At 37.7% G+C, this 24,198-nt stretch overlaps 1 protein-coding gene across 1 annotated transcript; it reads right to left on the bottom strand.

Annotated features, from left to right (window-relative positions):
- Positions 1-5,249: 5,249 nt before the first annotated feature.
- On the bottom strand, positions 5,250-7,439 carry LOC115923330 (C-type lectin domain family 4 member E-like). Its single transcript, XM_030983789.1, has 4 exons — positions 7,337-7,439; positions 6,823-6,924; positions 6,270-6,371; positions 5,250-5,734 (listed from the first exon to the last, which is right to left on the bottom strand). Exons 1-4 carry the CDS (start codon positions 7,383-7,385, stop codon positions 5,334-5,336), a joined length of 654 nt encoding a protein of 217 aa, XP_030839649.1. The 5' UTR covers positions 7,386-7,439; the 3' UTR covers positions 5,250-5,333.
- Positions 7,440-24,198: the final 16,759 nt, after the last annotated feature.

The raw sequence follows: 24,198 nt of genomic DNA, 5'->3' as shown, positions 1-24,198 counted from the left end.
AACAGAAAACACAACAACTTGAAGTCTTGAACAAATAATCAAACAGGAAACCACATTTGCGTCACATAGGCCTACCCTAAAATTGTAATGATGATGATTAAGACGATGTCGGCGATGATGATAATTCCTATGACGAAAATGCTATGCTTTTCCAACCAATATCCTAAAAATATACGCTAATTTATTTTTTAATCAAGATTTGAGAGATGTCGAGAATAATTTGCAGTTTAAAAAAAAAAAAAAAAAAATGAAGTGCCATTACTCTCTTTCCAAAGTGTTTACTTTAATAGTGGTAGTTTTTTTTTGACAAAATGTTGTTATTGTGGATTTTTTTTTCTTCCCCTCTCCCGATTAGCGATAGAACACTGAAGATTTGACTGAACACATTATTAAAACATCATAGACAAGTCGCAGGATTTTCCAAAGGCAGTAAAAAATTGTTTTTCCAGATCAGAAACTGATAAATAACAGTGCACTTGCATTAGGCCTACAGAGGCAAGGGAAGAAATAAAGAAAGAAATATCAATTATCAAAATAACATGTAGATCGAATTCTACTGGGAAGCAATTTGATTTGGCCTAACGTGTACCCGAGATGTTTCCTTTTTCTATACTTTTGATGCGCGCCCACCATCGGGCGGAATTAGGGCGGGTCTAGGCGGAATTAGGCAAGGAAAATGCCTCACGCAGACGGCGCGCTACGGACAATCGCTTATGATTTCGGGCGTAAGAATGGCATAGCTAGATTTGCTAGAATTTCGGCAACAAATTGGTATACATTAGCGCCTGTATAATTCATTTTCAGAGAAGTTATCTGAGAAAAACTGCCCATCGGGCGGAAACCGGGCAGGGTACGGTACGCAAAATCAATGTAGATCTCGAACATCGCGCGGCGAAGAATTATAGCAAACAATTCGAGTCTACACGGAATGACGTCAACCAAGTCCGTGCGGCGCGGGGGCTCTTGACCGAGGCAAATTTGGGAGGGGGCGGCAGTTGTACTGTAATTTTCATTTTTCTCAGTAATGAAAGGGTATTTAATTTTTTCTTTCTTGTATTTGCATTTTGTGTTTCATTAGCCGTCTGTGGATGTATGGTTGTGTATACGCTCCGGTCAAGGTCTTTAAAAGGAGGCTGATGTGATTTTCGTTATAAAAAATATATAAATAAAATTAATGATTTTGTTTGTATAAGTCAATAGGCAAACACATTCAATTCAATTCAATTCAATTCAATTTTATTTCATTCAGTTTAAAAAGACAACATTTCATATAACAACCAGCTATATAACATAAAATACACATTACGAACATATTTGACATTTGGACATAAAGTAAACTGAATAGGTTGCAACCTGAAAGGAAAAAGATAATCCTTATATAAAGGTTGACCCTTTTTTATAATAAACAAATATGAAATATATCCGTTACTAAACATTATACTATACTCAAATCAAGACAACAAACATACATACAACAAACAAATAAAATATGTCTTGAACTTAAATGATTATTGCAGTTTATCTAAAAGAAATTTCTTATACCTACGTTTAAAAACATTTACACTAACAGATATATGAATATAATGGGGAAGAGTGTTCCATAAAAAGGGTCCTTGGAAAATAATTATTTTTTGGTTTAGTACTGTACGAGTCAATGGCAAGTGAAATTGTTTAGCATTTCTAGTATTATAACTATGAACATTACAGTTTAAAATAAACAATTTGGAAATAGAATCAGGGATAAGATTGTGGTGACATAAATACATAAGAACACCTACTTGTAATAAATATACATCCCTATATTGCAACATGTTTAATGAGTAAAATATTGGATTGGTATGGGCAAGAAAAGAAGAATGATTAATAATTCTTAATGCACGTTTTTGTAATTTAAACAGTCTATCTTGATAAATTAATGCAGCATTGCCCCATACAATAATAGCATAATGTAAGTAAGGGTACACAATTGCATAGTATATCATTTTGAGTATAATTTTAGGGAGAGATTTCAATCTGTACATGACACCAATACTTTTAGATAATTTGTTGCAGATGACACCAATATGATTAGACCAGGAGAACTTATCATCGATAATAACACCCAAAAACTTTGCTGAAGAAACTCTCTGAATGTTTGCATTTTCTAGTTTGATTGTTATTGAGTCTATATTTAGTTTCTTTTTGGTAAAAATCATAAAATTGGTTTTCTTTTCATTAATGGAAAGTTTATTAGCGTAAAACCATTGAACAATTAATCCAATCTCAATATTAAATGTAGTTTCAAGAGTATGTTTGTTTTTGTGTGAAAGGAAAATACTGGTGTCATCTGCAAACAGAATACATTTTAAAATTTTTGAAGCATTGACAATATCATTTATATACAAAATAAATAAAAGTGGTCCAAGAATGGAACCTTGTGGCACTCCACATTTAATTAGCTGTAACTGTGATTTATTTTTATTTAATGCAACAAATTGTTTTCGATTTGATAAATAATTTTTTTAATATTTTCAATGTTATACCCCTAATTCCATACATATACAATTTATCCAACAAAATACTATGGTCAAGCGTGTCAAACGCTTTAGTGAGATCAAGAAATAAGCCAATTGTTGTTTCTTCATTATCTATTGCACTTCCCACTTTATGAACAAAATCTATCAAAGCTGAAGATGTTGAGTGTCCTGCTCTAAATCCATACTGGTTATTGTTTATAATATTGCACTTTGTAATAAAATGTAAAAGTCTGGTATAAATACACCTTTCAAAAATTTTGGAAAAAACAGGTAAAACAGAAATTGGACGATAATTAGACATCACTTCTGGTGGACCACTTTTAAAAATGGGTATTACACGAGCTATCTTTAACGATGTAGGAAATTCTCCACATTTAAGGCACTGGTTGAATATTTCACTGAGATGTGCACTTATCTTATGTATAATCGGTTTTACTACTTTAATATCTATTTCATCATAACCTGTACTAGAATTAGGCTTAAGTTTGTCTACAATATCTATAATTTCTTTACTAGTAATAGGTTTAAAAAATGCAGTTGATCATTTTGAATTACATAATTTTTAAAATTATTATTGCACGAAGAAAAAGAAAGGTTCAAGTTATGACCGATGTTTACAAAATGTTCATTCAATATATTACAAATTTCCATATCAGTTGTAATTTTTTTTGCATTACATTAAATACATTTAATAACAGATTTTTTATTCTGCTTACCAAGAGCCTGATTGATAACGCTCCATGTTTTTTTCATATTCCCTTTATTATTATGCTGCGGGACTTCGCCAATAGGAGGCGCTGTTCACTAAGTCTAATCGTAGGTATAAGCTTCTTTCCGTTCATAGTAGAAAATACTAATCACCCTTTCCCGATGATGGGTTGTATAAAACGTGATAAAAGAAGTTTTCTAATTTCATTTTTTTTATCCGCACATTCTCTCAGTTTATATGTACATCACGTCTATTTAAATTCTCTCAATCATTTATACCGCTTATTATCATTTTTAAAATACATAATTAAAAATGTCTCTCCTTTCATCATCTCCTTCCATTCAAATCCATTTACCTTTTTGTATTTCTATGTCTTAAAAGATATTCTCTCACTCTTTTGTTTTCCTCTCTTTTAAATGATCTCACTCCCTTTCATTAAACAATTCGCTCCCTTTACCACCTTCGCTTATTCTTGTAATCTTTATCTGAGTCTTCCTTTCAAATTATATCACTATATCATACATCTCTTTCATGACAAATTTCTCTCACTTTAAATCAATATCTCCTCACATCCTCTCACTCTTTACCTCTTCCTTTCGAGTTCTCTCACTAAATTATATATTTCTTTCTTTACAACTTCTCTCAATTTCTCCTCTCCACTCTTTCCTATGTGCTGTGTATCTCTCTTCTTCTTACTCAAACAAAAACAATTGACAAGATACAAACTGAAAATAGATTATTGCACGTCAAACAAACATTTATTCACTAATGCTACTATTTCAATAACTTTAGATAATAAATCATCCTGTAAAAGGGGCAACACCATTGTTTCCAGATTAACTTTTACATCAGCTTTACTAACGGCAAATATTATCATTAGTTTGGAAAATAACAGTCCTAGCAATAGTCATGATAATAATAACAATAATTGTGATAATAATGATAATAATAATAAAATCAACAATACTCGTACGATTAATATTATTATCAAAATATAAAGCGCCCATCAAATTGTTTCTTGTTTTTTTAAATATCGTTTAACTTGCTCTTTTAAAAACCTATGGCAGTTTTGAAATTGCAAAAACACTGTTCATTACAAATACCCATTCACGAACTAAAATATACCCTCGTACCCTCACCATCGACAATATTTCCACAATACTAACGGTTTTACTCTTTCACACAAATCTGGCACAAGTGGAAGTTAATATGGCATTTTCAAAACAATGTTGCTCAGTGAAGGGTGTTTAGATTTAATCAATGTATCATAGGAAAGCATTACACTTCTACTCTATGGAAAAAGGAATCCTATTATACACGTCGTAAATATTCACAAGATCTATTTGTTTTCGAGTTTAATTTGTTATGGGACGCAGTGTATAAATAGTTAATGATTTATAAACTGAGCTTCTTACATTATATTATCTCTTGTTTTACCTTAAGTTTGGAAGATAAAGTATTGACTGTAAGAGGACATATATATATTTTTTGGGGGTCCCAACATTTGAAAATTTGGCCGATCAATATTTCTTTCATGGGGGGGGGGGGGGGTACGGTCAGCTTTTTGGGGTCACCAATTACCACAATTAAAATTTAAAAAAAGTAAGTATATGTATATTTGTATCATAGACCCTATAAATACTTTACCACACAAACTGCACTTTTATGTCGTAATCAAATATCTTTGACGTTTCATCAATTCATGAAGTACTAACTATTATTTTTCTATGAAGTTTGAAAAAAGTCTCTTGGCAATAAAAATGAGATTCTATAAAGCACAAAAAGAACAAACCACCACTAATGCTCATCATCAATATGATTATTTTTAAATTGCTTGAATGTAAAGATGAAAAGTGCTCTGTCTTTTAAACATCATAACTAAACACTTATTAACACTCTTTTTTTAAAGTGCTCTTCGTGTAAAAATAAATGCATGGAACTACAAAAAAAAAAAAAAAAATCGACATTCCTAAAGATCTGTATATTTTTTTGGTATTTTTTGGTGGGAGGGGGGGGGGGGGGTATTCACTTGCCTCCATCTAGGTGTTCAGATGCAATCAGTGGTGCAACCAGGTGGTATGAACAATTGAAAGAAACCAATCCAATTTTTATATCCCCACTTCTTTCTCGCATATGAATCTTAATTGTATGGAGCAATCCTTATCCTGCCAAAGATCCAAACGATCAGCCACATTTTGATACCAAACCATAATTCGAAAACAGTTTCCATTATCATTGAACGATTCACTTTCAAAATTGCTATACGTAAGATTCGATCCATCTAGCCACTTTGCCTCACTAAGACTCGAGCCGGTCAGCCCGATCCAGTAGTCCCATCTGTGCTGAAGACTCCGCGCGATGAAGTCCTCTTCCTCCTGCGACTCGATGAAGACCAGATGGGATCCGTATTGGGAACAAGCTAAAACCGCAGAAGCTTGATCGATCTTGCAAGTGCTGAAATTGTAGAACGACCCGCCGAATTCATATTCCATCGGAGAAGATGAGCATGCTTAAAAAGATGAAAATACAATATGTAAATTACTCAATTTGAAGAAAGTAAACATAGTGATTATTTGGGTCGTAACTGAAATATTTAAAGAAATATAGATAATATAATGACGATGATATGATGAATATAATAATAATAATAATGATAACGAAAATAATGTTACTTAAAAAGATGCAAAGACATGAACAAAATTAAAGCTTTAATAATCAATATGTAAAGATACTTTGCTCACCATTACAGATTTTGGCAAATTCACAATGTTATTTCTTACAGTTATATTTATTTTTATGAATGAAAGAGGAGGGGAGGAGGGGGGGGGGGGAGAGAGAGGGAGACAGACAGACAGAGACAGACAGACAGACATAGAAAGAAAGAAACACAGAGAGATAGAGAGACAGAGAGACAGAGACAGAGACAGAGAGAGAGAGAAAGACAGAGAGAGGGAGAGAGAGAGAGAGAGGGGGGTGGATTAGGGGAAGTGGCTAAACATATATAATCAAATGCATAACATCATTTCATTTTCTCTCTTACTTACCGGAGGGGGTGGTTTCTTGCGATTTTGTTGTGTCTGACACCGTGGTCCTAGAGCTAGTCGTTGCCTTGGTCGTCGCGTCCGTAGTTGATGATTCCACTGACTCTGAAACGTTTATACAAAAATGAAGTCATACGTTCAAAGGCATAATATTAGGAATGAAACCTCAACAGGAATAGATGGCCAAAACGAAGAACATTTTTTTAAAATAAACTTTAACAGTTTATTTATTTTATGAGGTATAGCAGGACACTGGATTTAGTGGTGCTTTGACAAAGTCGAAGGGTCTTATTTTGCCAAATCATTTAACTGCTGTTAAACTCGAGGAAAAAAGAATTAGACGGTCACTTCCCCTTTAAAAAATGTTTTACCGACACCAGCGATAGGAAAGGACTTTTAAAAAATCAGATAAAGACTAAGAGAGAGAGAGTGAGACAGAGAGACAGAGAGGAAGAGTGAGAGAGAATGCGAGAGAGAGAGAAAAAGAGAAGGGGGTTATAGTGGCTAGACTCATTATTTTAAAAAATACAGGACGTCATGTTAATGTTTCTCTTACTGGAGGTTGGGGTTGCTTGCGATGTCGTTGCGTCTGACCTTTCCGTCATCGTGGCCGTAGTGCTCGGCTCGGACTTTGTTCTGGTTTTTGCTGTCACCGACTCTGAATGGAATTAAAAAAATTAAAAAATGATCAAATGATTCGACGAAGGAGCCATGCAAAGAGGGGAGAAGAACAAGAAGAACGTTGTCGTTAACCTGTAGGCAAAAAGATAAAATACTAAAATTGACGGGCAGTGCCCCCTTATCAAGTGTTTTAGCGACGCTAATGAAAGAAGAACGAAGAAAAACAAGACTAGAACAAAATAAGAAATAGACGGTCATTCCCCCCCCCCCCTTGATAACAATTTAGCGAAGCCCGTGACAGGAACGGAAAGAACAATAGAGTCAGTTAAAGACTGAGAGAGAGAGAGAGAGAGAGAGAGAAAGAGAGAAGGGGGATATAGTGGCTAGACCCATTATGATAATAATCAGATGCATGACGTCACTTCCATGGTACCATTGCCTAGACATACCAGAGGTAGTGGTGTTTTGAGAAGTCGTTGTGTCTGAGCGTTTCGTCATCGTAGTCGTAGGGCTCGTCGTAGGCTTGGTCGGCGCTTCCTCCGTTGACTCTATGATCACTGAAAATAACAACAACAAACAAACATAACTGACGTAAATGACAATGAATAACATTATTTTCATTGAAATATCTCCCATCGGCTGTCTCGAGGCGCTCTTAGTCAGGGTACGGGGATAGGATCAAGGGGAGGGGAGGGAGAAAAATAGAAATCGGAAAAAACTTTTCGTGCGGGAATCCGTCAGTTCTATCAAAAAGTTCCAAAAGAGGTATTTTCTCGTTAATCGTCATCTTCTTCTTCTTCTTCTTCTTCTTCTTCTTCTTCTTCTTCTTCTTCTTCTTCTTCTTCTTCAGTTGCAGTACCGGCCACCGCCTAGTATTGTTGTAATGGTTAGACAGTGGTGGTTAAAGGGGGGGGGGGGCGGGCCCCCTCCCCTGGCCCAAAAAGAAAAGGAGTGGGGGGAGGTATTACGTTATTTTTTTTGTTTTTAAGTGTTGTTGTTGTTGCTCAATTTTTCTTTTGTCGTGCTGACTACCTCCCCCCCCCCCCCCCCAATTATTCACCGCTAAATATTTTTTCACGAATTGGGCCCCCACCCCCGCCGCCAGCTGGATTCAACCCTGTGGTTAAGTACAGTGCAGAATGTATGTACAATGTGTGATAAAAGATACAGCGAAGTGTGTGCAAATAAAAAAAAAAACTGCGGAAATTTTGTTTACACCCTGAAGCGTGAAGCGCGGAAGCTTTTACGTTTCATTAAATCATTAGGAGAGAGAAGACGATTCGTTGTACCGTTCTCGAAAATAATCCTCGTCTTAATTCAGTTCCCCCCCCCCCACTCCCGCGCGATACGCGGAAGCTTTTACGTTTCATTAAATCATTAGGAGAAAGAAGAGGATTTGTTGTACCGTTCTCGAAAATATTCCTCGTCTGAATTCAGTTTACCCCCCCCCCCCCCCCCGCGCCCTCCCGCGCAAAGCGCGGAAGTTTTTACGTTTAACTAAATCATTAGACAAAGAAGACGATGTGTTGTACTGTTCTCGACTCTTAATCCTCGTTTGAATTCAGTTTTCCCCTCCCGCGCAAAGCGCGAAAGCTTTTACGTTTCATTAAATTATTAGAGAAAGATGATGATTCTTTGTACCGTTCTCGACTCTTAATCCTTGTCTGAATTCAGTTTTCCCCTCCCGCGCAAAGCGCGAAAGCTTTTACGTTTCATTAAATTATTAGAGAAAGATGATGATTCTTTGTACCGTTCTCGACTCTTAATCCTTGTCTGAATTTCAAATATGTTTTGTGTCTGCTCCTTTTTCTTCGTACGTCCTCTTCCTTTTCTTTCCTCTCTTTTTTTGGCCGGCGTTTTTTTTTTTTTTTTTTTTTTTTTTTTTGGGGGGGGGGGGGGGCCCTGGCTACGCGCCTGCGGTCAGATGAACATATTTTGATACCTTGTCCGCCCCCGGAAACTCAGGGGTTTAAGGCAATAAATTACTGTCAGATACGCATGCAGGGGCCCGCCTTAGTGCCCTGGTGGGGTCGAGGGTGCGGAAACCCTTGAATCTCAGGGGTTTTAGGCATTAATAAATGATTACGGTCAGATGAACATATTTGTATACCTTATTTGTGACACAGGCAGGAAACTGATTGGCGTAAGGTCCAGCGGGCGGAACCCCCCTGATGCTCAGGGTTTTTAGGCATTAAGTTACCGTCTGATTAGCATCCAGTGGTCCGCCTTAGGGCCCTAGGCGAGGTCCAGGGGGCAGAACCCCCGGAAGCGCAGGGGTTTTAGGCGTTTAATTACGGTCAGATGAGCATTTTTTGATACCTTATTTTGTTGTGACACTGGCAGTTAACTATTCTTTCTTTCTTGCTCTCTTTCTTTATATTTCTCTTGAATATACTCCTTCTTCAAAAAAGGTGTATGTGGGGGAGGGGGGAGCTGGAGGCTCCAGATCCCCGCCGTTCTGCGGGCCCTGACATGTAGGCATCTCAAGAAGCATATTTCTTGCCTGGCTTTAAATTTAGGAATTTGTCATTTTACAAACAAACGCATACAAAATATAATTTACTAAAAAATGAGAAAAAATTATATAATGTGTAAACCACCGTTATGGAATTAGAATTAAACCACGTCTAAATTTATTTGCCCCGAGCCCCCTCCCCGATCACAACAAATCGCAACTGATCTCCCCAACCTTTCTTCTTTCCCTTTCTCTCCTCTTTCCCTTTCCCTTCCCTTACTTTTTTAGGTTTGCTGGGGGTGGGGGGGGGGGGGGGGGAGGGTGGGGGAGGCAAGGTTCTTTCGGCCCCCATGCTTCTCCACACGTTGTTGGCGGGATTAACCGCAAATGATCTATTTCCCCTTCTTTTAATTTTTTTTTCTTCTTCCTCTTTTTCGGTCCCTTTTAGCTCTCCTATTTTCCTTTTCCTTCCTTCTCTTTTTTTTTTTAGCTGGGGCGGGGGGAGGCAAGGGCCTTTTACCCCACCCCACCCCGATCCACAACTTATTGGCGGAAAATTTGCAACTGATACCCGGCCCCTTCTTTTCTCTTCTTCTTCCTCAATTTTCGTTTCCTTTATCTCTCTTTTCCTTTTTTCTTTCCATCTCCTTTCTTCTCTCTTATTTTTTTGATTGGGTGGGGGGGGGGGAGGCAACAGCCTGAGAGACAAGGCCCACCCCCGAACTCCTTCTTCCCCTTTTCCTTTCTTCTTCCTCTTCTCTCTCTCTCTCTCTCTCTCTCTTTGCGGAGGGGGGGGGGGGGTGGAGAGCAGATTTTGTTTGGGGCCCCAGAAATTCGAAAAATTACGTCGTCAGATATTTCGTTCAGTGGCTGGGGGGGGGGGGGAACACTTTTTTCAAAAAAATAAAAAGTCTTTCCCCCTTTTTTTTCCCTTCTTTTTTCCCCTTCTTTTTTTTTCCCAGGGGGGCGGGCCCCCCGCCACCCCCCCCCCTGAATCCGCCACTGGGCGAATAGATATATGCTGCACACGTAGCTATATTTTTGGTAAAAGGAATTAACAAAAGTTTAATGCTAATCGAGGTTAGTCCCATATGTATAATATTGTTACGGCCCTCCATCCTAGAACGGGTCCTGGATGCTGGAGGGCTGTCCTGTCCCTTGCCTCTATCACCGTCATCTGACGAAGAATTTGCCATCCTGAATAATGCGAGCGGTTTCTATTTGGCTTGTAGTTTAGAGGCCCTGACGTGGCTCCGTTTTCCCAAAGTATATGAGTGTGGAGATGAGAGGTGTTTTGGATAGGTGGATGTGTATTCTCTATGAGAGGGTTATATACATCAGTCTATGGAGACTCAACTAATCACACGTATGAAACGATGGATTGTTTAACTGTATACTTTATTAATACAAACATAAGTCAACTTCTCCAACACGTTATCATAATTATAACACCGACACCAATTACCTGTATTAATCTCAACAAGTAGTCAAGGCAGGGATTGCCTACTGTAGGAACTCTATTTCTAGCTTCCAGTCATTTTCCTTACTTTAGCTCAGCTGGAGCAAAGCGGAGAGTTCGCTATCTGACCAAGACGAGAGCTGGCATCGAAGTGCCGAAATATCTGCTGGTCACTGCTATTTATAGCTTTTGAGACGCTCTGAGAGCTGCTTTACGCATGGTGCGTCCGTAATCGCGCTCTGAGCCCTTACGCCCAAAAGCTTACTGCGCCCTCTACGTTTTCTGCAAGATAACTTAAATTGTGGCGAACTGGTTCGTTACAATATATACATAGTTATTTGACATTTAAACGCATTTAAATTTACATTATTTACAGAATGATGATAATAATATAATAACAACAACAATAATAATATGATTATGATGATGCTAATCGAGGTTAGTCCCATATGTATAATATTGTTACGGCCCTCCATCCTAGAACGGGTCCTGGATGCTGGAGGGCTGGCCTGTCCCTTGCCTCTATCACCGTCATCTGACGAAGAATTTGCCATCCTGAATAATGCGAGCGGTTTCCATTTGGCTTGTAGTTTAGAGGCCCTGACGTGGCTCCGTTTTCCCAAAGTATATGAGTGTGGAGATGAGAGGTGTTTTGGATAGGTGGATGTGTATTCTCTATGAGAGGGTTATATACATCAGTCTATGGAGACTCAACTAATCACACGTATGAAACGATGGATTGTTTAACTGTATACTTTATTAATACAAACATAAGTCAACTTCTCCAACACGTTATCATAGTTATAACACCGACACTAATTACCTGTATTAATCTCAACAAGTAGTCAAGGCAGGGATTGCCTACTGTAGGAACTCTATTTCTAGCTTCCAGTCATTTTCCTTACTTTAGCTCAGCTGGAGCAAAGCGGAGAGTTCGCTATCTGACCAAGACGAGAGCTGGCGTCGAAGTGCCGAAATATCTGCTGGTCACTGCTATTTATAGCTTTTGAGACGCTCTGAGAGCTGCTTTACGCATGGTGCGTCCGTAATCGCGCTCTGAGCCCTTACGCCCAAAAGCTTACTGCGCCCTCTACGTTTTCTGCAAGATAACTTAAATTGTGGCAAACTGGTTCGTTACAATATATACATAGTTATTTGACATTTAAACGCATTTAAATTTACATTATTTACAGAATGATGATAATAATATAATAACAACAACAATAATAATATGATTGCAGGTCCTCATAATGCTGTTGAGGCTATCAGGATGTTAACAAAACTGTTATTATTAAATGTTTATCAAAATAAACCTATTTTGTTCTTATAAAACAAATAAATAAATAAACAAACGAACAAAGACAGCATTGACCTCTGGACTGACCTGTGAGATGTGGTGTGGTACATACACCCACAGTGTTGTTTCTAGACTTTGTGTGGCAGTTGCGATACAAGTGGGTGGGAAAGTTGACAGATGTAAGCACTTGTTGTACAAGTTGCCCATTTCTTTCAACCACGGGGCAACGTTGTTGACTGAACTGCTCGCAACTCCGAGTTGACACTGCATGTCCTTCATGGCGAAAAAGGCAAAGTACAATTTGATGAGATATTTTGTGAATATGCAATAAAATAATCATAACAAATATCAAATCGAAAATTCCTACAGAAACAATAAATCAATTATAGATAAAAACACAAAGCGAAAATAGTTTGGCCTACAAACTTAATGCAAAACACATTTGACATCATGCACATGAATTTGATTCCTGATTATCTTATTTCTTCCTTTTATCTTCTCTCTCTATAAGACGTAAATAGTATATGATAATAGTACTATATACAAAATTGTCATTGTCTACTGTAATCTTAGAATTTTGTAATACATAAACAAAGTAGATGATTATAAAAGAATGCCTTGATACAATAGTTCAAAGTTCTTACCAAGTAGCAGGCATCTGGTGAAAATTAAGAAGAAAGACTCTCGTAGCAACATGTTGGGAATGAATCGAGGTATATCCGTTCCTCATCAGTCGTTCGATATGATCTATTCTATACTCATTAGGATGTAAGCGCAGTTATAGAGACGGAACGCATCATTTGAATCATTGCTGCTTTTCCTACATGCACTCATTGGCGTAGCAGGAGACCAGCGATGCAGGTGGTACTGCCAACATGAAGCGGCGAACCAGGGTATCGATAAAGAGTGGGGTTCGAGAGGGTCGGGTGGTATTATCACCTCTTTTTTCTCTTCGTCCCTCCCTCCCTCCCTCCTCCTCTCCTCATGCTTTCCTCTCTCTCTCTCTCTCTCTCCCTCTCTCTCTCTCTCTCTCTCTCTCGCTCCCTCCCTTCCTCTCCCCCAATCTCTCTTTCTTTCTCCCTCCCTCTTCCCCTCTATCTCCACCTCTTATTCCCTCATCTCTCTCTCTCTCTCTCTAACTATCTTTTATTTTCTCTTTTTTTCTTCATCATAGGATAGGGGTTGTGCCCCGTAGCCCCCTGCAGCTATGCCACTATCTCATTTGTTAACACAACTTGTAATTTCTTTTGTGACGATGTCACCTTTATACTTCCACTTGCTTCGCTCTCGTCCGCTCGTTGTTACTTGAAATCTAATTAATTTTGAAACAAAGCGTGGACAGAAGTACTTTTCCATTTTACGATAGGAACAATCTATATATATATTTATTCATACGACAGAAAGTTATACAAAAGACATGAGTTGTAATATGTTACATCAGAACAAATCCCCCCCCCCCCCACGTCTACCAGGCAGCAAATTGCAATTTCATTGTCCATATTGTGTTAAAAATATCAAATTTAGCACGCACGTAGAAAAATAATTGCACTCGAATAATTATTGACAAAGAATTGACTTCTTCACAAAGGAACACTGATTTTTACTTGGTATTTTATTCATAGGATGCGGAGTAGACATATCATTTATTAACGTCGTGCAGGAATATGTGAGGAAGAGAGGAACGTTCAAATAATCGAACTCTCCATTTAAAAAAAAATTGGTTTGATAAAAGAATCAATCATCCTTTCAAATCGTATAACTGTCTTGTTATTTCCCTGATATCTTCTCCCAAACAAACTAGCGTAAAGAAGTAAGGCTGTAAAATAGGTTATGTCGTGATTTTGAAAGCTATTAATTCAAATCATTTGTATAGCTGTATTTTCACCAGAGGGCGTCATAATAAATCACCATCCATGCGCGTATTTCTTTACACAGCTGTTTAGACACTTCAGTCAAATATACTGTGCGAACAATTAGAGACAGACAACGTGTCCACACACAAAACAATTTATCCCGAAACTCTATAACGAAACGTCGTATAAAGAATCATCGTATAAATTTCAGAGTGTCCACACACAAGAAACGTCGTATAAATAATCATCGTATAAATTCCAGGATGTCCACACACAGAAGAAAGTAATCCTGAAACTCTACAGTGAAATGTCGTATAGGTGCGCAGTTTGCTACTGCGGTCATGAAATGGAAGCGGAAATGAGAGGTCAGGTCTCTTTTCGCGCGAGGTCGTGTTAAGCCCAGCCCAGTAAGTTACACTAGTATAGTTACACTAGTTACGTCCACACACAACACCTTCCGTGATTAGGCGTGATTCTTTATTGAGTTCTAGTTCGAAACGATGCCCTAACCTGCGTTTCGTTATATGACGTTTCGTTATACGACGTATCGTTAGTGAGCCTCCACACACACAATTTCATCGTATAACTATCACGAAACTGTATAACTATCGCGAAACGGTATCACGCCTAATCACGGAAAATGTTGTGTGTGGACAGGGGGAGAGACTACCATTTAACCTTCCGCGGTATTTTTGGAATTGCTAGAGACGAGCTGTACATAGACTTTGATTACTTATTGCTTTGCCTCACTACTTATAAAGTCTAAAGATAGAACAGAATAAATGCTGATACTCGAGCCCAATAATCCAAGATTGTATTACGCTATCCTTAACCAATGGAGCGATCGATGAATTGATAAACAATCCATCGACTGTTTTAAAAACATGTATAAAAAAACCTATTTCAGCAAATTATGAATAATATCATCGTTGTTTTTGCTCTTTTTGCTATAAGTTTAATTTGGTACTTCATGATATAAGTTCATTTTATAGTTTGATAGAGTTTTGATTTTGAATAGATTAGTTGATTACTTGATTCCATTATTGTGTTTTTATATATTTAATTAAATATCATGTATTTTTGACTTGGTTTTTACTCAAGATTATGGTCACTATATATTTTTATCATGACTTCATGAGTATTTTAACAATTCTCATTATATATGTATGATTATTCTGTTTTGATGTTTTAGTGTAAGCTTTTAATATTCAGGACCAGGATGTAAACCAGTCCTTTCTGATCTTGTTATCCTGATGAAATATGTTCAAATAAATAAATAAATAAATAAATAAAAGCTAGGTTGCACACTCTAAAAAAAATCAAATGCTAATTTTGACACCTCAAGATTTGGAGGCAGCACCTGTAAGGGCACGCATAGGGACTGCCCAAATTGTGCTAAAGTAGCACTTGTACACGTGCTATAATTCAACACCAGTCCAAGTGCTACTTTAAACACTTTAAGTGTAAGCCTTTTTACACTTCTGGTGCTATTAGACGCATGTAGCTCGCAAAAACCACACTTCTAGTGCATTAAATAATAATAATAATAATAATACATAACATTTATTAGGCGCTTAATACTGATGTTTCTAAGCGCACAGTGTTCTGATTAAGAGAAGACTATAACCCGTAGAATTAAATTAGAAGAAAAAGCAAAAATACAAAAGTAACATAGATAAGGTAAGAAAAACAGTGGCAATCAACTAAATAAAGACAAATATGGTGCGCACCTCCATTGACCGACGCACAACTGCAATTTACAATTTGAAAAGATAGGTTTTGAGTAGAGATTTGAATTGAGATACAGAGGGGGCGCAGTGAATAAAGGCGGGCAGTTTGTTCCAGAGAGCGGGGGCAATAACTGAAAAGGCGCGGTCACCATACCGGGTGTTAGTGCGGGGTCCAGGTGTTAACAGTAATGTGGAAGATGAACGAAGTGTTCGTGACGACGTACGGGAACGTAAGGATATGAGATCGGAAAGGTAAGAGGGGGCTAAGCCATTGATAGCTTTGTAGCACAGGAGAAGAATTTTGAAGGATATGCGGTGGTGAATTTTAAGCCAATGTAGTGAGTTCAATATTGGAGTTATGTGCTCTGATTTACGCGAGAGAGTCACAAGCCGAGCAGCGCTATTCTGTACCCTTTGAAGTGGGACTAGATGTGACTGAGGGAGGCCAGAAAGAGAAGAATTACAGTAATCGATATGGGTCGAGACAAAAGCATGGACTAATTTTGAAGTTGTGTGTCGGTCAAGTAGCCTCCTGATTCTACTGATCTTATATATACCAAAGGAAGCAGACTTACAAATATTACTAATGTGTTGTTTGAAAGTAAGATTGCTGTCAATATTTAAACCAAGGTCACGCACAGAAGCACAACAACTGAGAGAGCCATCACTCATAACAAGATCAGGAAAGGGGTCTGAGTTCCGAAATTTAGAAGTAATATGAATCATTTCAGATTTTGAATCATTAAGGCAGAGACAGTTTTGAAAAGACCAGGTTTTGATTTCATTGAGGCAACTGGTGAGTTTGTTCGCGGCTACTGTCCTGCTGTTTGGGTGAAGAGTTACATAAATCTGGGTGTCGTCTGCATACATAGTGTGTTGAATATTCTGATGAAGGTTAATAACATTTGAGAGAGGGCTGGTGTAAAGAATAAACAGGAGGGGGCCGACCACGGAACCCTGAGGAACGCCGCAGATGAGGGGAAATGATTCCGAGTTGGTGTCATTGATGATCACCTTCTGAGTTCGGTGCATGAGATAGGAGCGAATCCATTGAAGTACGGTGCCGGTGATGGAGAAGTCGTTCTCTAAGCGATGGAGTAACAGGTCGTGGTTGATAGTGTCAAATGCGGCAGTGTAATCAAGCAAGATGAGGACAGCTTCATTACCCTTATCTACAGCTAGAAGTAGGTCATTTAGGACCTTGACAGTTGCAGTCTCAGTAGAATGATGATTCCGATAGGCAGATTGGTGGATTGGAAACAAACCGAGATTGTCAATGTGGGCTTCCAGCTGTAGTGACACAATACGTTCCAAAACCTTCCCAAGGAATGGCAGGTTTGCGATGGGCCTGTAGTTCTTAAGTCCATTCGTGTCGAGACTCGGCTTCTTTAGGAGGGGAAGAAGCAGAGAAGTCTTAAAAGACTCTGGAACTATTCCGGATGATAACGAGAGATTGAACAGTTTGGTTATGTGAGGAAGGAGTTCATCGAGGACTTCCTTTAGAAGCCAGGTAGGAATCGGATCTAGCTTACAGTGTTTAGAAGGAAGTGAAGTGATGAGCTTCCTGACTTGTGAGAGGGATACAAGGCAGAAATCAGAGAGTTCATGACGAGGGCCTGGAGCAAAAGATCTTGAAGCTGGTGCTGGTACTACATTAGGGAAAGAGGATACAACTTTGGCGACTTTTTCCTGAAGAATGTAGCAAATCTGTTGGCGAGTTCACTATCAGAAGAATGATCTGGAAGAGGTGAAGATTGAGTGGGCGTTGAGAGTGTCTTCACAAGACGAAACAGTTCTTTAGTGTCAGCATTCTTGATGAGATCTTTGAGATACGCTGACTTCGCATTGAAGATGCACTCATAATATGACTCGCATTCACGGCGGTACAGCTCTCTATCAACAAAAAGGGTAAAATAACCCCTTTTAGAGCCCCCAAAACGGCACTACTAGTGCTAACACTTTTGCACCCAATATAGTACTAAAGAACACACACAAACAGCATGCACAAAATCACACCTGTAGTGCTGAAAACTCACCCTTCTGTTAAACAGCCCTAACATTATTTTCAACCTACTTTAAGCACCGAAAACATACCCCTCACTGGCAAGATGCCACATGTCACACTCATGGTAACGAATGGGTAGTCACATATATGAGTTAAAAAGACTCACTTCTTTATTGACAAAAAGCATTGTAAAATCACAACATCCCTTCAAAATATAATACATGTATTTGTATCCAAGGGTAAAAACCCCAAACTGTTTCATGCATACTGATACAACATTAAAGCTCAATGGTATCATCGTGCACAAGCAGAATTATTAGGCAATGAAAAGAATACCTTCTCAGACCCCCGCTCTTTTATAGCCGAGTGGCGACCTATCTCATTTGAATTTTAAATTACTTTGAATTTCTTGTGAAGCACTGCCTTAGCACCTGGAATATGCACACACATTCAATACACTTTCTTTGTACATAGTACACAATCTCCTTCCACCTTACATTCCCCAAAAAGATGAATACCTTCTCAGATCCCCTCTCCTTTATAGCCGAGTGGCGACCTATCTCATTTGAATTTTAAATTACTTTGAATTTCTTTTGTGTGAAGCACTCATCAGCCTTAGCACCTAGAACGCTGGTGCGCCTGCGCATGGAGCGCCAGCACTACCTGTGTTTCTGCAAGTGCTAAAACAGGCAGGGTCACACTTCGGGTGCAATTTCTCGAATAGCACGGGTTTCCAGCACTCATTTTTCTGCTCGTCATCGCTTCCCAAACGCTGCATGCACGCCAAGGGCTATACTTGGCACTGTGGTGCAAATTTGTACCCAGCACCCGTGATTTAGCACTTCATTTGTATAACCCTATCACTAACGGTTACCATTTGCGCATGTGCTGGTTTAAAATACAGTCTTGGCTTTTCGCAAGCGGTCTCTTTGGAAATGTTCGCGAAAATAGCTAAACAGTTGTGTAATTAAAATTTACGCTGCCTGCCGCAACTAATATCCTCTGACTCCAGCATATTCCATAGTGATGGCTTTATGCAGCTTTCGTCAGAAATGGTTCTGTAGGTGCTAAAATTTAGCACAACGAGTCCAAATCATAACGAAAAACATATTTTTCAGCACTACATAATTTTCGTTAGTGTACTGCTACTGCTATGACTACTAGGCGCGGATTCAGGGGGACCGAGCGCCCCCCCCCCGGCAAAAAAGGGGAAACAATTGTGACCAGAAATTTATCTTTTTTTCTCAGGGGGGGGGGGGGGTGTTGAGTGTAAGAAAAACGCTCACTATGAATGATTGAAATAGGATTTCACTAAATCTATGCGAATCTCCAATTGATTGTAACCTAGTCATGGACAATCTTTGCTAATTCTGTTTTTCTTTTAAGTGTCTTCTCCCTTGGGGCAGTAGTCAAAATATATTGCGGATATCATGTTATCATCGGTTCTCTCAAATGAAAATTGAAACTTTAGTCACTTTGTGTCACAATGTCACAATGACATTACCGATTTAGCCATCTTGAAGCGCTTGAAAATACGCATAATGATTACAACTTTTAACAATTCATAACTTTTATTTGTTTTAATCCGATTTCATTCAAATTTCAAAATTCTGCTTTTCTGATTTTCTGCTTTATGTTTAATAGAGTAGTTGTATATTAAGATTGGATTTTCCTGTAACTGGAACAAACACTATACCCAACCCTAACTCTAATCCTAACCCTAATCCTCACCTAAACCTAAACGCAAATTGCAACTCTAACCGTACACCTTTGACAAAATAAAGCCAGGTACAATTATTAACGGGGGATATACAAAACGGCAAGGGCAGTGAAAATCACCAGGCAAAATAGTGAATTTGAGAATGGGTACTGACACCAATAAAATGGGTATCCGATGGCTTTGGTCCTTTCTGACGGACTTGGTATGAGGATTAATGCCTTACCAAAGGGCACTAGCGCATCGACTTAGATTTGAACCTGGAACCTTCCGGTTACGAGATCACTACTCTACCACTGAGCCATCTACTTATTTTTTTTGTATAACCGTGATGTCAGAATTCACATTGCTGAGAAAAGAAATCAAAATGAAAGATTTTTTTTGGTGATTTCCGATTTGATTTCTCTTTAAAACGACATAACTATATTGGTGTAGTTGCATACAGTTTACATAGTAGTAATTTTAAAGAATATTAAAATAATCCCTCTTACACGTCAACATTATGGTCAATCAGATCATGTCGTTCGTGTCAATGATAGTTGAGTTTCGGTATAGAGGGCGCTGCACATTTTTGTTTGGGGGGTGAGGTAATGACAAACTGATTGTCAACTTCGAAAGAGCATACAATATAGATGACAACATCCTCTTTGTTTGCTCGAAATCAGTTCAAAAACGGCTGAAATATCCATAATTATATACCTCACTTAAGAAATCCAGCCATCTGATTGGTCGATATTGCAGTCGTGGTTTTAGCCATTCCCGTGAATAAACAAATAATGCCAAACCCATGTAATAGTTCTAGAGTAAATCAGTAAAATCCCGGCAAAATTCCAGTTACCGGGAAAAAAATTCTTTGTGGAATGCGCATTGGTTTACGTTTTTAAGTTCTTTGTGGTATGCGCTGCGCGGCTACCACACAGTTTTCGTGCAATTAATTTGGTTGCTACATTTGCACACAGTCAGTGCAGACGACCGCCGATCTCGATTGTAGGCCTATATCTACATGTAATGACGAGATGACGCCCCTTTGGAAACATAGAGATAAACCTGCTCTTTCATATGACACCTCATTTCTTTTTTAGTATCACCTTCAAGTTCAGGATCACAAGCAGTAAAGGTTTGCATCTCGATTTAGAAATAATTTTGTTAATGCACGTAGATCTAGACTGCATATTTATGCGTGCAATCTCGATGGGAAGGATTTTACACACAAACGCGAGTGGAGCGCGATCAGACTAGCTCTCGATAGCGTAAACAAACTTGATTACGTATTCTATGACCCTTTGGAAATATGGAGATAAACCTGCTCTTTCATATGACACTTAGTTTTTTTTAGTATCACCTTCAAGTTCAGGATCACAAGCATTAAAGGTTTGCATCTCGATTTGGGAATAATTTTGTTAATGCACGTAGATCTAGACTGAATATATATGCGTGCAATCTCAATGGGAAGGATTTTAGCACACAAACTCGAGTGTTGCGCGATCAGACACCCTAGACTAGGTCTCGATAGCGTAAACAAATTTGATTACAAACTTGATTACCATGGGAGGTTACAATCGAGCTATTGCCCTCGGCAAGCCTCGGGCAATAGCTCGATTGTTAACCTCCCCTTGAGCGTATCAACTATTTTTCTCAAAGCAGTCATTATTACTATAATATAACCATTTCTAATATTTGTAGGGCCCCACAAATATTCGCTAATTTTGAACCAGCCGTTGAAAGACAACAAAATGTTTACACTTTTCAAACAATTTTGTTTAATTAGTTGTTGATGATATTTCTATTTAACCATTATTTTAACAAAACATAACATGCACTATCTATTATTAAAAATGGTTGAAACCAATAACTTTTAAGAGAATGCCCGCATTGTGGTTTAACGGCTCTCTTAATTGTCAACGGGCTTATTACTAAGTCGTTTGTACTTTGCGTATACATTTCGAGCATGATGCAGCTAGTAGTATTAGTTTGAAATGTAATGGTGCAGGTTTTGGTTTCTCACATTCAGTTTAACCAAAACTGTACTTTCCATACCAAAACTCAACTATTCCTATATCAATCTTAAGTTGATTCTCCCTTCCGCTACAAGTTAAGAAAGTAATTGCCCACAATGTCATTGGCAGACTAAAATATAATAATGAGTTTTGCAGGAATTTCCATCTTGAAAAGAATGTCAAAAGGACTTCTGGATTCGATGACTATTTTGCTTGGTGTGTTTGGAACAGCAAACATAACAAATTTCCCGTATAAACACGCACACACCCACACATTCTCCTTTTTGCTTTTCCGTAATTTGTATTTGTATTAAATATTAGAACAATACAAATAACTCTCAAAATATAATTCTTTTTCATCCTGATATTAACATAGTTCGATTATTTTGATACATGTAAAAATCACAAGATAACGATCGTGTTTTTTTTGGAAGATATCAGTTATTATTATTAAGCATAATGATATACATTAAATAAATCATACGAACAAAAATTCCAGTGGGTGATGCAGCACCCCCAGCACCCCCTCTTCTCAGGGCCCTGCACATATATATATATTAATGTCGAGATATCTCCTCGGAGATCGAGGAAAATACACAAGAATATAAGGAATAATAATGTTCCGTACACGCAGAAATTAATTTTCCGTACACGCAGAAATTGTTTTAAAAATGTTCGCTCTTAGGGCTATAAGGCAAGTAATGGTTTTATTTAACTTTCAAAAATATTATCGTTATGCGTCGAAATATGCGCAGCCTATCCCCATAAATGCGCCAAGGTGCAAGGAGAGGGGACACGAATAATTACGTCACGAAGAAATATGAAAGAGTTTCCAATAAAAAGGAGGTTGATGTGATTTCTGTTATAAAAAATATAAACATGAAATTAATGGTTGTTTGTGTACAAGTCAATATACTAACACGTTATGCTGCGGGACTTCGCCAATAGGAGGCGCTGTCCAGTGAGACTAATCGTAGGTATATGCTTCTTTCCTCTGTTCTTTCCGTTCATAGTAGAAAATACTAATTACCCTTTCCCGATAGTGGGTTGTTTATAACGTGATAAAGGAAGTTCTCTAATTTCAATTCTATATCCGCACATTCTCTTAGTATATATGTACATCACGTCTATTCGAATTCTCTCAATCATTTATACCGCTTATTATCATTTTAAAATAAATCATTTAAAATGTCTCTCCCTTTATCATCTTCTCACAATATGTTACTCTTTACTTCTTCCATTCAAATCCATTTACTTTTTCATATCTCTATGTCTTTAAAAAATCTCTTATTATCTTCTCACATTCTCTCACTCTTTTGCTTTCCTCTCTTTTAAATCATCTCACTCCCTTTCATTCACAGATTCTCTTCCTTTATAACCTTCTCATATTGTTGCAATCTTGATCTGAGTCTTTCTTTCAAATTATATCACTATATCATACTTCTCTTTCATGACAAGTTTCTTTCATTTAAATCAATATCTCCTCACATTCTTTCCCTCTTTATCTCTTCCTTTCGAGTTCTCTTTCTAAATTATACATTTCTTTGTTTACAACTTCTCTCAATTTCTCCTCTCCACTCTTTCTTATGTGCTGTGTATCTCTCTTCTTCTTACTCAAACAAACACAATTGACAGGATAGTACCTGAAAGTAGATTATTGCACGTCAAACAAACATTTATTCACTAATACTACTATTTCAATGACTTTAGATAATAAATCATCCTGTAAAATGGGCAACACCATTGTTTCAAGATTAACTTTAACATCAGCTTGACTTACGGCAAATATTACCATTAGTTTTAAAAAAAAGAAGTTATAGTCCTAGCAATAGTCATGATAATAATAAAAATATAATGATAATAATGATAAAAATAATAAAATCAACAATACTCGTACGATTAATATTATTATCAAAATGTAAAGCGCCCATCAAATTGTTTCTTGTTGTTTTAATATCGTTTAACCTGCTCTTTTAAAAACCTATGGCAGTTCTGAAATTGCAAAAAACACTGTTCATTACAATTGCCCATTCACGAACTAAAATATAACCTCGTACCCTCACCATCGACAATATTTCCACAATGCATTATTTTATGATAAAGATGGCGTTCATCTTGCCTTCATTATTAATAAAGCTCGATAAAATAATCTTCTCATTCGCTTTAAAATGTGTGTGTGTTTTAGGTCATGATCGGTCATGTTCACGTTTGATATTTTGATACTAACGGTTTTACTCTTTCACACAAATCTGGCATAAGTGGATGTTGACGTGGCATTTCAGAAACAATGTTGCTCAGTGAAGCGTGTATAGATTAATGTAATCAATGTATCATTGGAAAGCATATTACTTCTTCTCTATGGAAGCAAGGCATCTTAAGCAGGGCTCCCACTTAGCCGAGTTGGAACCTCGAGTTGTGACGAGCTTGCGTGATCTTATGGCAAGCCGTTTTATTATTAATTGATATCAATAAATCAATTCTTGTAATAAAGAAATAAATTTATGTTGCAAAGCAATGGTAATTCTTAATATCAAGAATTCGATTTCGTGATATTAAGAATTGAATTCTTGATATCAAGAAATATGTTTTAATGATAAAACTGCTTGCCATAAGATCGCGCCAGCTCGTCACAACTCGAGGCTCCAACTCGGCTAAGTGGGAGCCCTGCTTTATGATACACCTCATTGATATTCATATGATCTATTTGTTTCGAGTTTCATCTTTTCTGGGATACAGCGTATAGTTAATGATTTATAAACAAGAGTCTTACTTGAGATTTTGACACCAAAACCATATTT

This window comes from Strongylocentrotus purpuratus, unplaced genomic scaffold (assembly GCF_000002235.5).
Source record: "Strongylocentrotus purpuratus isolate Spur 01 unplaced genomic scaffold, Spur_5.0 spur5_scaffold_13, whole genome shotgun sequence".
Lineage (NCBI taxonomy): Eukaryota > Metazoa > Echinodermata > Echinoidea > Camarodonta > Strongylocentrotidae > Strongylocentrotus > Strongylocentrotus purpuratus.
The sequence above is the reverse complement of the archived record's forward strand: the minus strand, read 5'-3'. Positions and strand labels throughout refer to the sequence as shown.

Coding starts and splice junctions, on each gene's coding strand:
- LOC115923330 (XM_030983789.1), bottom strand. CDS start 7,385: ATGACGAAACGCTCAGACACAACGACTTCTCAAAACACCACTACCTCT. Junction 6,925..7,336: donor TCAAAACACCACTACCTCTG/GTATGTCTAGGC, acceptor AATTCCATTCAG/AGTCGGTGACAGCAAAAACC. Junction 6,372..6,822: donor GCAAGCAACCCCAACCTCCA/GTAAGAGAAACA, acceptor TAAACGTTTCAG/AGTCAGTGGAATCATCAACT.